At 35.7% G+C, this 13,610-nt stretch overlaps 1 protein-coding gene across 1 annotated transcript; it reads left to right on the top strand.

The window, feature by feature from the left end:
• The first annotated feature begins 8,517 nt into the window (after window positions 1-8,517).
• LOC116266635 (uncharacterized) lies at window positions 8,518-10,879 on the top strand. The gene is made up of 2 exons (XM_031647934.2): window positions 8,518-8,976; window positions 9,946-10,879. Exons 1-2 carry the CDS (start codon window positions 8,667-8,669, stop codon window positions 10,263-10,265), a joined length of 630 nt encoding a protein of 209 aa, XP_031503794.1. The 5' UTR covers window positions 8,518-8,666; the 3' UTR covers window positions 10,266-10,879.
• The last annotated feature ends 2,731 nt before the right edge of the window (window positions 10,880-13,610 follow it).

Genomic DNA, 13,610 nt, shown 5'->3' on the forward strand with positions numbered 1-13,610 from the left:
CAACTTTGGGATATGCTAGACAAGAAGTATCCCTATTCTTTATGAGACTTATGATTAGTACAACAAGGAGGGCTGATGGAGTTGAGCATTTCATACACAACCTTAACTGGTGCATAATATTGTGCAAAGTGTTTGTCACCTCGGTCCAACTCACAATTTTCTGCTTAATTTGAAAACATGTTTGATATTTTTATCTTGTGAGTATGTATTTTTCAAATTGTCCCACATCATCTTGGTGGCAGAGTAGTAAATCTGGTTGTCAATAATATAGGGTTAAACTTTCATGATCCAACACAATTGTCTTGTTATCCTCTAGCCATGTAGCATATATTTCAGATTTATTTGTTAGTTTTGGTTCAAGGAGTATATGCTTATGCTGATGGCCTAAAACAGATGTCATGGAGGTTCTATACTAGTTCATATTCATTTTCATCCAGTTTCACCAAGGGCCCACATGAAAATGGATTAGCAAAGAGCTTCTATTATGCAAATAGTTTGTTTTTGTTTGGCTTTGGTATCCCCAATGATCTTGAAATTCTAGCCAAATGCGAGTATAGAAGGCTATGGAATAGGTAGCAAAAATTTGAAATAATCTACACTAGAAAGAATCTCTATAACAGAATGCTAAATTAATGAAAAACATATCACACTGAAGACTTCTAGTTCGAGATATATAAATTTAGAACAAATCTCTATGACAGAAATAAAAGTCAGCCTCAAATATGAGCCAAAAATATAAACTAATATGAAAAACTACTACAATAATGATCTCAAGTTTCTAGTGTTTGGTGACAATGATTCCACCACCATATCAAGTAATTAATCTTAAACTTAATTCATAGTGATCCAGAACTAAAAACAACTCTATGGGTTTGATGATAGAAATCAAAATACTAAAGGTTGACTGTTCCTATGAAAGTCATGTCATGCTTCAACTTACCTACATATCTTATAAGAATGTGATGTCAAAACTGCCCACAACAACTATTGTGCTGAAACAACTTTTAATGTCTGCACATGAAACTCCTATCAACGATGGAAAGGACTGACACCACTGACTGCTATGTTGAATGTTTCATCTCACGTAAGCAACAAACTTCAACATCCACAACCATGAAAAGGGGATCTTGATCACCATGGCATTTCAATCCAGCAGATGATAAAAAGAATGTGATGGAAATACAAAGACAAAGTAGAAAAGATTGAAGGGGTGATAAAGAAGGCAAAGGAGAAGTCGTAAGATCCCAATTAGAGTGGTTTCAGATCATTCTAGGGTTCAGTGACTTTGATATCATTCTATAGTTGATTGGGAGACAAAAAACTATAATGACTGGTTAACTTTATTGATGGTTTTGAATCACATGTATAAAATTACTCTCTAAAAATCAAAATACAAATTATCATTTACCTTTTTGAAAGACAATTTCACGTGGTACATGGTAAATTATTATTCAAGTTAATCCCAACAACTCATACTTGAGTAAAATGAGACATTCATTCGCCTAATCTTGTTTTGAAAATTGTCACTGATTTTTCCACAATACAACTTGTACATGTATGTGATATCAAAACAAAAACCAGTGTTACAGACATATAAATGTCATTTACATGTCCAAATAAGATAAAATAATAGTATTATTTTTTTGGTTGTTAAAACTCATTTTACATGTTCAATTTGTAATTGTGACAATTTATACTTTTTGAACTCTGCATGTCCCATCTATGTGATTATGCAAAACCAATCCCAAAATGGGAATGGTTTCATAATTTTGGTTTAGCTGGCTTCCCAATGCTTCAAAAAGAAAGGATAAAAAAACCTTTAAAACCTCAGTATCTATCTTAGAATTTGTTGCATACAAAGTAAAATTGTTAACATAAGGACACTTATTAACCTGTATTGGATGTTTTAGAGTTCTTTAGTCGTATATAAGTAAGCATCATGCATCAATTCTTATCATCAAATTTATAGACAATATGCTAAATTTGGTGGAGAAAACCAAACTATTTCTAGGTAGCACATATATATATGTGTGTTCGTGTGTGTGATCTGATTGAACTACCGCTATAAATTTGAGGAGTGAAGGGTAGAAAGAGGGAGGGAAGCTGAGAGAGCACAAGCATAAAAAGGTGGCACTATAAGAGAGAGAGAGAGTTTAAACAGACCATCTGCCTCCTTTGAAGGGTATTTCAGTGATTCCTTTAAAAAATAGCTTTGTTCCTATATTTTCAAATCAATTTCCACAGTCTGATCCCTTTAAAATCGACAACCTAGAAGATATGTAGATCTAAGTTTTAAAAACTTCATTTATTTTAGTGATGAAAAATTTGTTGGCTCATAAGATCTAATCTGAACCTTGGATTCACACAAATTTCCTTTAGGTTGACAACCTAGCTGATATATGGATATAAGTTTTAAAAGCTCATTTATTTAGTGAGCCTACAGCAAAAACGTTATTAGGCATAGTCAAACTGTTGAAAAATCTCAAACGGTCTTCCTAGATAATATATTTCCAGGAACATATTGGACTGTTTTTTTTTTTGCAAATCTAGATATAATCATATAAGCAATATGTTAAGATATATAGAATTCAAACAAAATTAATGTGTAACAGATTTTGTAAAGATAAAACAATAACAACCTTAGCTTACTTAACTCATAAGATGTGATTTAGATGCCAAATTTTCAAGGTTGTTTTGTTTATATAAGTTTCATATATTTTGCACGCATTTAAATGGTTAGATTTTTTAAACTTAGAAAACCATAAGTCAAAAAAATGGTGTATATTTAGATGATATAATCTAAAAGCCATATGTACATATGGCAAGTGTAGGCATATACCCAGCTTAAAAATGGTATCAAGCAACATAAAAAAAATGTACAACTACTTCAGCAAGAAGGTCTCCAATTTGCAATTTTTCTATCAACTGCTTTCATCTTGACTGGAGGCCATTGAGCCAATTGATGGGCCAAAAAATTACTTTCTCTTGTCAAAAAAATTTGCCAACATCTTTATAATCAATACAAAAATAGAGCATATGTTTATATCCCTTCTATTATCAAGAATTCGTCTACCAAGTCTCTTTTTAATGACTGTACAATTAAATTATCTTCATCTTTTAACAGGTCCTTTGAGCAAGGCCACTTTGACCCATATTATGTCTTCGGTGATGTTAGATTTATCTCCTCAGCACACTATACAAGCCAATTTTCATTGATGAGAAGAACTTTACATGGGCTTTCAGGTTTGTTTTCAATCCTTAGGAGAAGGATGACAATCTTCGGAGAAGAATGACAATATTCACATTTCAAGCCAACATCCATATTATTGATTCTTCAAGAAGAACTTGACAATGCTCAGATATTCATCCATGAGTCTAATTAACCAGCTGCGTCTACTAGTTTGCAAAAGTTGCTAAGTCTCCCAATTTCCTAGAAGATCACTTGAAAGATACTATCCACATATGTTTGAAGAGTTTATCACTGGGTTTATTAGTTTATGAAAACCAAAGTGCACGATCAACATTAATCATGGGCCTAAATGGAACAAGAGAATCTACATAACAAACTATATGAACTAAAGAAGCCTTGAGATCGTTGACTGGGCTCAAAATGTTACGTACTTTATACGTATTGCCAAGACATCAATAATAGTCTTACCTTTCTTTTGGGGAAAATTTTGTGAATGAAAGGAGAATGTGTATGATATGCTAACATTGGAGAGCCTGTCATACGGTGGAAGAATAGGGTTTTTTAGGATTGTGTTATTTAATTTTGTGCGATCATAAATATTGAGTAACTAGGACATAGTTGATCCACTAAGGGCGTTTGATTAATTTCATCAAATCATTTAGAACTCGCACATTAAAAACAATGAGCATATGTTATCATTTTGCTTTCAATATTGGGTCAGGTTATGCTTTTTGCAATTCAGACAACCTGTTGTTATACTTTTGATTAATTGATACATAAACAAATATAGAAAAAGTATGACATTTTCGTAATCTTAACATAATTAGAATAATTTGGGTATATAGTTTTAACATTTACTTGGTTCACAACACTTTTTGTATTGATATATTGCTCATTTAGATCCTAATTACAATGTCCTCCCATTCTTGAATGGCTTTTCCACTTATTTTTGGGGTTATGTTCTACTGTGGGTAAAGATTTGCCTGGATCCTGTTTGAACATATCAGACAAATGACACCAGCACCAGTCAGTTTCTTCTTGTGACTCTTTTTTTAATACCTTCCACCATCAAAGTATCATCAAATTTGTACTTATTAACAGTCTTAGATCAATCTTATGGTCTCATTTCTGGTTCAGTAACCTTATGTGAAAATAGTGATTATGTAGTTTTAAATCATCCAGTGATTCTTGGGATATGATCAAAGCCTTCATTATAATTTGACTACGAAGCATAGTGTAAATAATTAGTAGACATAGTTTTCATATTTACATAAACCATATGTTTCTTGAACCCCATATGCTTTTAAATTTGGTTGTCAAGCTTTAAATCATTTAATGACTATTGAAATACGGTTGCCCAACTTTCTTAAAATTTGATCATAGAAATGAAGCTGAAGTGTGACTACTTCTATGAACAAATAGTTGATCTGTTTGACAAATACTAGAGTGGTTTTCAGGATTAATCAAATATTTTTCTTAACTAGAAGGGGATCATATATTCTCCTTAGTTTTTCCCCCATTATTGTATAATTGACGAAATGACTCATTCTAGAACTGATTTTGATATTTGGTCTGGTTAACTCAAACTAATTGTATATGGCCAACCAGCCTGCTCCAACCCAAAACGGTCATAACATAGAGAATTTTCCCTCTTCATTAGTTTTGCACCTCCGTTAGTAAACCAGCCTTATAGATACGGTCTCCTAACTGATTGAATAGGGAAGATATGTCGTTAAATTGGCAGCTTTTAGGTTTAGGTGTACTTTTAAAGCAAATGAATGTGAACATTTAGCCCTTATTTTGTCAAAAAAAAAACTTTCATGGTAAAGCAAAAGACCTATGCATAAAATGTATTCAAATAAAATATGGTTCATTAGAAGCAATTAAGAGACAATTAGTAGCTAGCACATATGCATTTGAATTAAGTTAATATAATCATGTTCAACTGTACTGTTTCAGGTGTTTGAATGGGCGTTCGATTGAAACTCTATAAAATTATGCCTAATATGCATTGTACTGTATATTTAGGCATGCATCTCCATATTTTCAAGAGCTTGCAAGTGCAATCATCCTAGCGCCCGTGGCAGGATTTGGTGTCCATGCCAAGAATGTTTAGGATCAAGGAATTCTGATGCTCCATGTTGTTCATCGGCTGCTACATAATTTAATTTAACTTACAAAGAGGTACCCAAGTGTTTTTTATGTTGTAACATGAGCTAGCTTATCTAATTCTAAATCAAACCTGCAGCAGGATAGGGGCAGTATCGATGGAAGGAGAAAGCCAGTGAAGAGAGAGAGAAAAATGGGAAAGTGATGCACTATCGATGCACAGGGGAAAGCGAGAAAGAAAAAAAAAAAGAAAGTGACGCATCAAGGGAACTCAAGCTAACGAGCCGAGTTGTGTTAATCGAGCTTCGTTAAACAAACTCGAACTCGACTCAATAAATAAACGAGCTGAACCAGCAACTCGTTCTCGACTCATTGAGTAGAAAAGCTGGCTCGAACTCGAGTTCGAGCTGAGCTTTAACGAGCCGAGTTCGAGTTACACGGCTCGTTGTTCACCCCTAGATAGGGCCTCCAACCCTTTCAATAAAACAAAAGACAAAAATCGCTATACATCATACAAAAAGGCACCAAAGAGAAACAAATTTGCAAAGAGGTCAGTATAGCAAATGGTATCAAAACTCGGCCCGGTTGATTCAGAGAATGCAAAGTCTGTTTACTGACGACATTGATAGTAAGGATGCAAAACGTCTCTATCCCTAAGAGATCGTTGCAGCCATCCCAACCAAGGCCCGCAAGAATTAACTCTGTTTTGCAATGGAAAGGATGCAAAATCTCTTCAAGAATAAAGGCTTCACTATTTCTATCCTCTGCAGGAAAAGGTTTACTCCCCGACTTAGTCGGATGCCAAAAGCGACTGTTGTGCATGAGCCGCTCTTGGAGGACACCAACTGGTTGCAAACATCCTTAGCTGGAATGGGAAGCCATTCATCGAACAGGACCAAGCTTCGTTTGAGCCATAACACCATCTCCTTAGACTTACTTGAGTCCCTCTTTATCTTGTGGTAGAAGCATTCCACACAAGAGGGCCAAACTCTAGCTGCATAGTCCAATTTATGAGATGCTCACATGTTCTGATTTGAATGTACAAATCCGAATTTGACTTGAATACACAATCCAGATCTGACTTTTAAATTTACAACCAAATCTGAATCCTACTTTTTAAATATATAACCCAATCCAAACCATATTAGGATACGTTAAGAAGGGACTTTCAAATTACGTAAACATTAGACAGAATATTCATTTAAAGCTGAACTCAAATCTGATCTTACATCTGTTTAAATCAAAACATGGATTCAATAGAATGCCATTTCTCAAACGCAAATCCGATCAGTTTTCTCAACTGCATGTTGATGTCTGACCTTTTTGAAGCGATTTGGTATGATATCTAATCTGAATCCGATCCGTTAACAACCATGGATTTCAAAAGTTTGACCATGTTTTTGTAATTTTTTTCTAATTGTAAGACCAAAAGGCATGTATTGAAACCGTCCCGGTACTGTGAGCAAGGGTGGATCCATGTCTTGTGCTCGACACTTTTGCACACATGTGCATGTGAAAAGGAGAGAGAGCGGCGCGAAGAGTTGTCGAGCATTGCACTCAACCAATGAATAATGATGGAGCAGAATTAAAGGAGGGTAGGGGAAGGACCAAAGCACCAAAAGGCGGTCCCCATCCCCATGTGAGGAGCCTTCATTAATTCCCTTCCCCCCCATCACCTTACCTTACCTTCCCTCTCCTTCCTCCTTTTTCCCTGCGTTTACATTTCTCTCTCTCTCTCTCTCTCTTGCCTGCTTTCTCTCTCTATCCTTCTCTTTCCAATTGTTATTCATGCAAAAAGGAGATTCGTTTGTGGAAGAAGACTGAAGGAGCCACTTCATCTGTTTAATCATTTAAGTACTCCATGATTAAAGTAGAAGTTATGGCGCCATTCCTACTTCCATTCCTAGTAAGGATGTCAATCAATCGAATCAGCTATATCTTTAACAGTATTTGCTTTTTAGATATTCATATATTTGGGTTCAAATTCGGATTTACTAATCCAAATCTGATATCTGATTTCATGAACTGAATCTGATCCACATCAGATTTTTATATTCATATTTGAATCTGAATGTGAAATTTGAACAGAATCTAGCCAGTTTTCAAAATTTAAGAGCAGCGGATATAGAAGTTTATTTAAAATTAAATCTGACCTGAATCGGATTGGATTTTAAGTACATCTGAATTCGTGTTTTTTTTTTCATATCTGATTTTTTTGGAATGATTCAGTTGGATTTCCAAGCCAAATACCAGATATATTGACATCCTCAATCCCTTCTTTCATCGCTGCCTTATTTGTCTGAAATTAAGCGCTTCTAGAGATACACTGATGACAAAAAACACGCCTAACCTTTTCATATTGTTGAAAACATGTCCATCTTTCACACCGTTATAATGAGAAATAAAACTTATTCGGACGATTGGGCCCTTACTCAACCTTAAATTAAATTGGTTCAATACGAAAAAAAAAGTCTAAATAAAAAATACTTGTAAAATTTGAAGAAGAATTTTATGTTGATTAGTTTGCTTTATTTTCTTTAACTATATACTTACTAATAACATTACTAGCTAGTTCATGTTCAACAACTACATCCAAATTCTCCAAGAGCGTACGGAATTTTTTTTCTGTCATTAGTGAGAGAAACTTGGTTGCATTTGCAAAACTAGCTAGGAAGGCTTACCGTTTTTTTAGATCAAAGTAATAGTTTTCAGTAACTTCACGATCAAAGAGATAAATTTATACATGGCTTTCTTTAACTATAAAAAAGTGGTTACAAATTAGGCTTAAATGCCTTTAAATAGGTTAAAAACGGATCTATGGATCTGAAACCAATCAAAAGATAACAACAAATAAAAATAAAAAATATGAAAACAAGCTTTGTTGGTGCGCTACTGCGTCAAAAACTCAGTTTTAATCTTAAAAAAAAAATCACAAATATAAAATTACGTTTTATAAAGTGGGTGGAAAAACATGCTGAGCCCAAAACAAAACGACGTGTTTCCGAGGTGTTGCTAATAATTTAGAAGAGTTAGGTGTGCTTTAACTGTTACCTATTCTTTTGATTTTTTTTTTTTTTCCTTAAGAATTCCTGACAAATTTATTGGAATTTGCTTGGGGAGCAAAAAAAACAGTAGTGGGGAAGGGAGGGGGCCTAGCTCATCCATCTGACATCATTTAGCTGTTGGTATCTTCCCATAGTTTTTTCTTTGAACTTACCAACTTTTAACTTGTATATTTATTGTATATAAGCAAGGGGAAACAAAGAACTTGCTTATATATTTGCAGGATCCTCCATTTTTATTTCAGCAAACTCTGAAAGTACAGCCTCCCCCCGGCCTTCCTTCCCGTACTTTCCCTCTTCACAGCATGAAGATGAAGAATCCATACGCATATGGGGAGGAAGTTCTGAGGTGCCCTTTCCACCCCAAGGAATTGGTCATCGGAATCTGTGCTCTTTGTTTGAGGGAGAGGCTTCTCATTCTCGCATCCAAACAGGGGATGAACCAGACGCCATCTTCACCGCGCAGAGGTTCGTCTATGAAGTTCCTGAGAAAGCCATCCTTGTATTCCTTTCCCAAGGTCTCCACATTGGGCTCCATGCTTCACCGCCTCGAATTCCTGCCCCGCCGGAAATCTGATGCCACTGACCTCGATGCGGCCTCCACCAGTCTTGAAGGTACTGTAATTCTCCCATCTGGACGTACCAATTCTACTTAATTGATCTCTAAGTCTTTCTTCTGCTCGTCGCATTCTTTCTTTAGGAACTTGACAACAGATTAATACCCTTGTTTTGGCAATTTAGTCAGAACACTTCATGAACACTTCTCTTTTGATTTATTTTTCCTTGAATTGGGTCGAGTCTCCTTAGAAATTAAGCATATATACCACTAAATTCTGCCATTAGACCTGCACTTGGTTGCATCCTTTGTCAGAACGCCAGTAGTTTACTTGAAGATCTCATCGGGTAGAGAATGTTCTATCCACCAGTGTTGCAGGTATCCATTAATGGCTAAACAAAGTGAGCATTGAATGCTACCTACCATCCTTAATTTCATGAACGTTTTGTGCTGTACTAATAACGCGAGGGACGAAGAGCGGTTGCCTGGAATACGTATGTCAGCTTCACTTTGTTGAGCCTGTCTGTGTTTTCTCTTTCAATCAGTCAATTTCAGAAAGAAAGAGAGAGAGAGAGAGTATGTATGCGCCAGCAGCTCGGTGAGGTCACTGCGATGAATTTTAAAATCCGAACAGATGTGATTCAAACAGGCAATGCAATTTTGGTCTATCTGTTCTGTCTACCTTTTTTTTTGGCTTGCATAGATAAACATATGCCAAGATGCCATATGCTCTGTAACTAACCACATGGCTGGCATTGCTTAAAAAAAAATTTACAGAATTGGCGAACTGCCATTAATTTCTTTTCCAATTCACAGGAAAAATGTCACCTTTTCTGTTTTAAAGTGATGCCATTCTGTTTGTTTTTTTCTCCTCAAATTAGAATCGAACCTACCGGAGTTTTTAAATGGCCGACCACGGAGGTGCATATTCATGGTGCCCTTGTTTTATTTGCCTACAAGAAAAGCCTTTCCACTGCAGAGGCCTTCTTTCCGTTAATAATGATGCAGAATACTCTCCAAATGCACAGATTCTTTTATATCTATCAAGTTCGAGGACAATGGCAGCACATCATGGGAAAATGGAGCAACCAAGCAGTTCCCTTGGGAATCAGTTGATTTCTTCAGCAAACAAGATCCAGACACGAACTCCAAGACTGTGGTGGAGCACGCGCAGCCACGAGGGGGCTTGAGGTGGCGGAAGAAGATGGGCTACCTCTTCCATCTTGTCAGGTGGAAGAGGTCATCCAACAAGGGAAGCAACTCTCACATGGCTGCCAAATCAGAAGCAGCAAACGCCAAGAGAAACTGGCTAAGAACACTCTCAATAAGGAGAAGTTCTGCAGACTAATTAAGCAGAAAAGCACAGGAAAATGAAAAAGCAGGAGAAAGTCATAACAGATTTGGTTTCTGGCCCCATGAGAAATCAAAAACCATATGATAATGCATCTTACTCGTTGGGTGTAAAGCAATTTGCTGTATAATTGAGTCTGGGGGATTGAAAAGAGGATCGTCTTTCCAATTAGCTTCTTTTTCCCTTTTTTGACTTTGATTCTGTACATGTATACAGTGTGCCCATGTTCTGCAGTAGGATGGGCAGACAAGAAAGGGGCCAAATAGTCTGAAAAGACAGGGATGGGCCTCAACCAGCTTTGTTCTGTATGAAGTCAAGATGATCTGGACATCATTTTTTTTTGTTCTTTAGCTGGAGATAAGAGTGTGGTGATTTTTAGGCTAACGGACTCAGTTCTGCGGTAAATTTTGTACGAAACTCCTCTTTAAATTTGTTGCCTTTTTCCCTTTTTTTTGTGTTGGGATAGTGGGGTGACGCCATGAGTGGCTTTAAGTTGATCAGTTCCTTCTGCCTTCCTCTGTTACTGAGCTCTCCCCAAGTTAAAGATTTGCGGTAGTTAAAGTGTTAAACTTATTACGTCTCTTCAAGTTAATGATATATAGTTGCTATAATCGACCATCCAATTTTTTATGCATATGTGTTGGCTTGGGGGAAGCAATCCAAAGAGAGAGGGAGAGAGAGGGCAGAACCGTGCCCTTGTCACGCAGCTCTTAACCTCCAACACCAATTGGAGGGTAACACCTATGGAAATCAAACTGAGACGACGCACGGAATTGAACCTGAGATGCGTTGATAATGTGCCGTAGGTCTGACCAATTACAATACATATCGGTTGGTAGTGTAAGTGAGAGAAAGAGAGGAAATGAGGAAGAGGGAGGGACAAGAGTCCGTCCACTTAGCTTCCATAATGGCATCCTCAATTCCAAACTCACCATTCCTCAATACCATCAACATAGCACCCTCCCAGATTTGAATTGGGGCCGTAGCTATAACATGCCACCCAGCCCAACCAGTTGCGCTACCTAGAGAAATAGAGAAAGAAAGAGAAGAAATGAGGGGAAGAGGGATGGACAATAATCGATCTACTTAGCATCTATAATCGCATTCTTAATCTCAAACTTAACATTCCTCAATACCTTAAAAGAGAGAGAATTTGATAAATGATAAATGTGAGAGAGGAAAAGAGTCACCGTTGACAAATGATATGACCCAATCAGGGTTATAATCATTGATCATATAATGCAAATGAGGTGTTTCTTTCCAAAGCTTATTATTATACACGGCAGTTAAATCCCAAATGAAACCCAAGTAGCTCCTTCCTTTGCCTCTTTCTTTAATAGCTTTGGATGTACTTTTTTTCAGTTGACATAACTTTGTAAATATGGTCTTCTACTCGATTTAATGCACAAATATTTTAAATCCAATATTGTTATGATTAAATGTGTTTTTGACATATTCTATGAAAATATGCAGCAAAAAGTTTTCTTTTTTTAGAACTTATTCAAAACAAGTCATGATTTATAAAAAGAGAAATTGAAGGTTTCTGTTTGTGAATAAGGTCGAAATAATTTGGAAGTGTGTTAGAGTAGGTAGAATTCAGTTTGTCATCTCTACCATATATACATATGCGAAAATGGGTTCAACCAGAGGCACATGTGCCCTTGCATGGAGCAATTATCCACACAGACCTACAAAAATTATTTATTTACGTATTCACGGTGCCTCATAATACATTTTCTCAGTCATTTATTTCCATGTTGGTATCCTTCAGCCATTGAAGGGCCAGAATGTTCTAGCTCCACTGGGTTCAAGTTCAACCATGTCATTAGGCCTGCTTTTTCTAACTCTTTTTTTTTTCTCTCTCCCACTCTGACTTACTGGTATCAAAATGGAGCTTAATTTCCAAGTTTCTTTCTCTTCCTATGACCCATTAATTTTAAGGTAGAGTATTTGTCCAAAAAAAACAATGAAAAATGAAAAAGGTTGAGAATGAGAGAACAAGTTCAATGAAGAAACCAGTTTCATTGGAGATATATATGTTCAATAAGCTTTGGCAGGGATGGAGGTAAGAATTTTCCTTGGAAAGGCTCAATCAGATTTTTAAATCTTTATAAAGGCACAATGATATTTTTTAAAAATTTTTACTTGGGCCAAATTAAAATTTTTGAATTATAAGAAATACTTTTTTCTTTTTTCAAAATCCCAAGGCCAGGGTGGGTCCTGCCCCTGCTAGTCCGGCGCCCTTTCTCCACCTCTTAGTGTTATTGTTTTCATTGCATTTGATTGAGGACTGCTATACGTTAAATTGTCTGATTTGGGTCAGATATTGAGTATTGATAAGATGTTGCTTACTACCTGCAACTAATTAGTGTGAAAGCTCAACCTCATCCCTCGTACATGGAAGCCATGCTTGTATAATTCTCCATGAATGTTTGTAACCCATGAGGATAAGAATCTCAACTTTTCAATTAATGTTCAATATACTGGCTGCCTCAAACTAAGCTATCAAAAGATTTGGTGGATCTTGGCCTATCCCTACCTTGGTTTGGCTTTTGAATTGGATCTACCCTTTATCATGTCAGAATTATTGGATGTTCATCTATTTGGATTCAAATTGAGTTCGAATATGAAAAAAGAAAATTTTATATTATACCCAAATCCGATTTTTAAATTTAAAAACTAAATTTTGATGCAAATCCAACTTTTAAATTCACACTCGAATCCAAATTTGAATTTTAGATACAATCAAATCAGAACCATGTTATGATATGCTAAGAACCGACTTGCAATATGGATGAGAACTGGACATAAAGTATTTTTTTATGATTAAATCCAAATCCAAATCTAAGCATATATTTATTTAAAACCCTGTCAAAGTCCAATAAAATGTTATTACTTAAATCCAGATTGATTTCTTAATATGATATTCATTTTTTTTCATGTCAGACTTTTTTTGAAGTAGTTCAGTAAGATGTTAGATACGAATATAATCCATTAACAATATCCCTAGTTGGTTTGTACTAAAAAAATAATATAAACTATAATATATAACATAGCATGAAACTTGAGTACATCAATCATCAAGTGTTCTCAAAGTTTTAGACATGAGACTATTCCCTAATCATTAATGCTCCTAAATAAACACACATGCCTTCTTTGAACTTTCAAAAAGCTTAAAAACCACTGAAATTTTTAAAAGACCCTTGTACCCCTCTTAAAGGTTTGTTGAAAATATGATTCCCCATCCTCAAACAAAAAAGAAAAGAAAAAATAGGAACTAAAACAAAAATTTTAGTTTTAGTTTTGCTTTGTGTTTGATAGTCTGGAATTATGATTATATAA

This window comes from Nymphaea colorata, chromosome 13, assembly GCF_008831285.2.
Source record: "Nymphaea colorata isolate Beijing-Zhang1983 chromosome 13, ASM883128v2, whole genome shotgun sequence".
Lineage (NCBI taxonomy): Eukaryota > Viridiplantae > Streptophyta > Magnoliopsida > Nymphaeales > Nymphaeaceae > Nymphaea > Nymphaea colorata.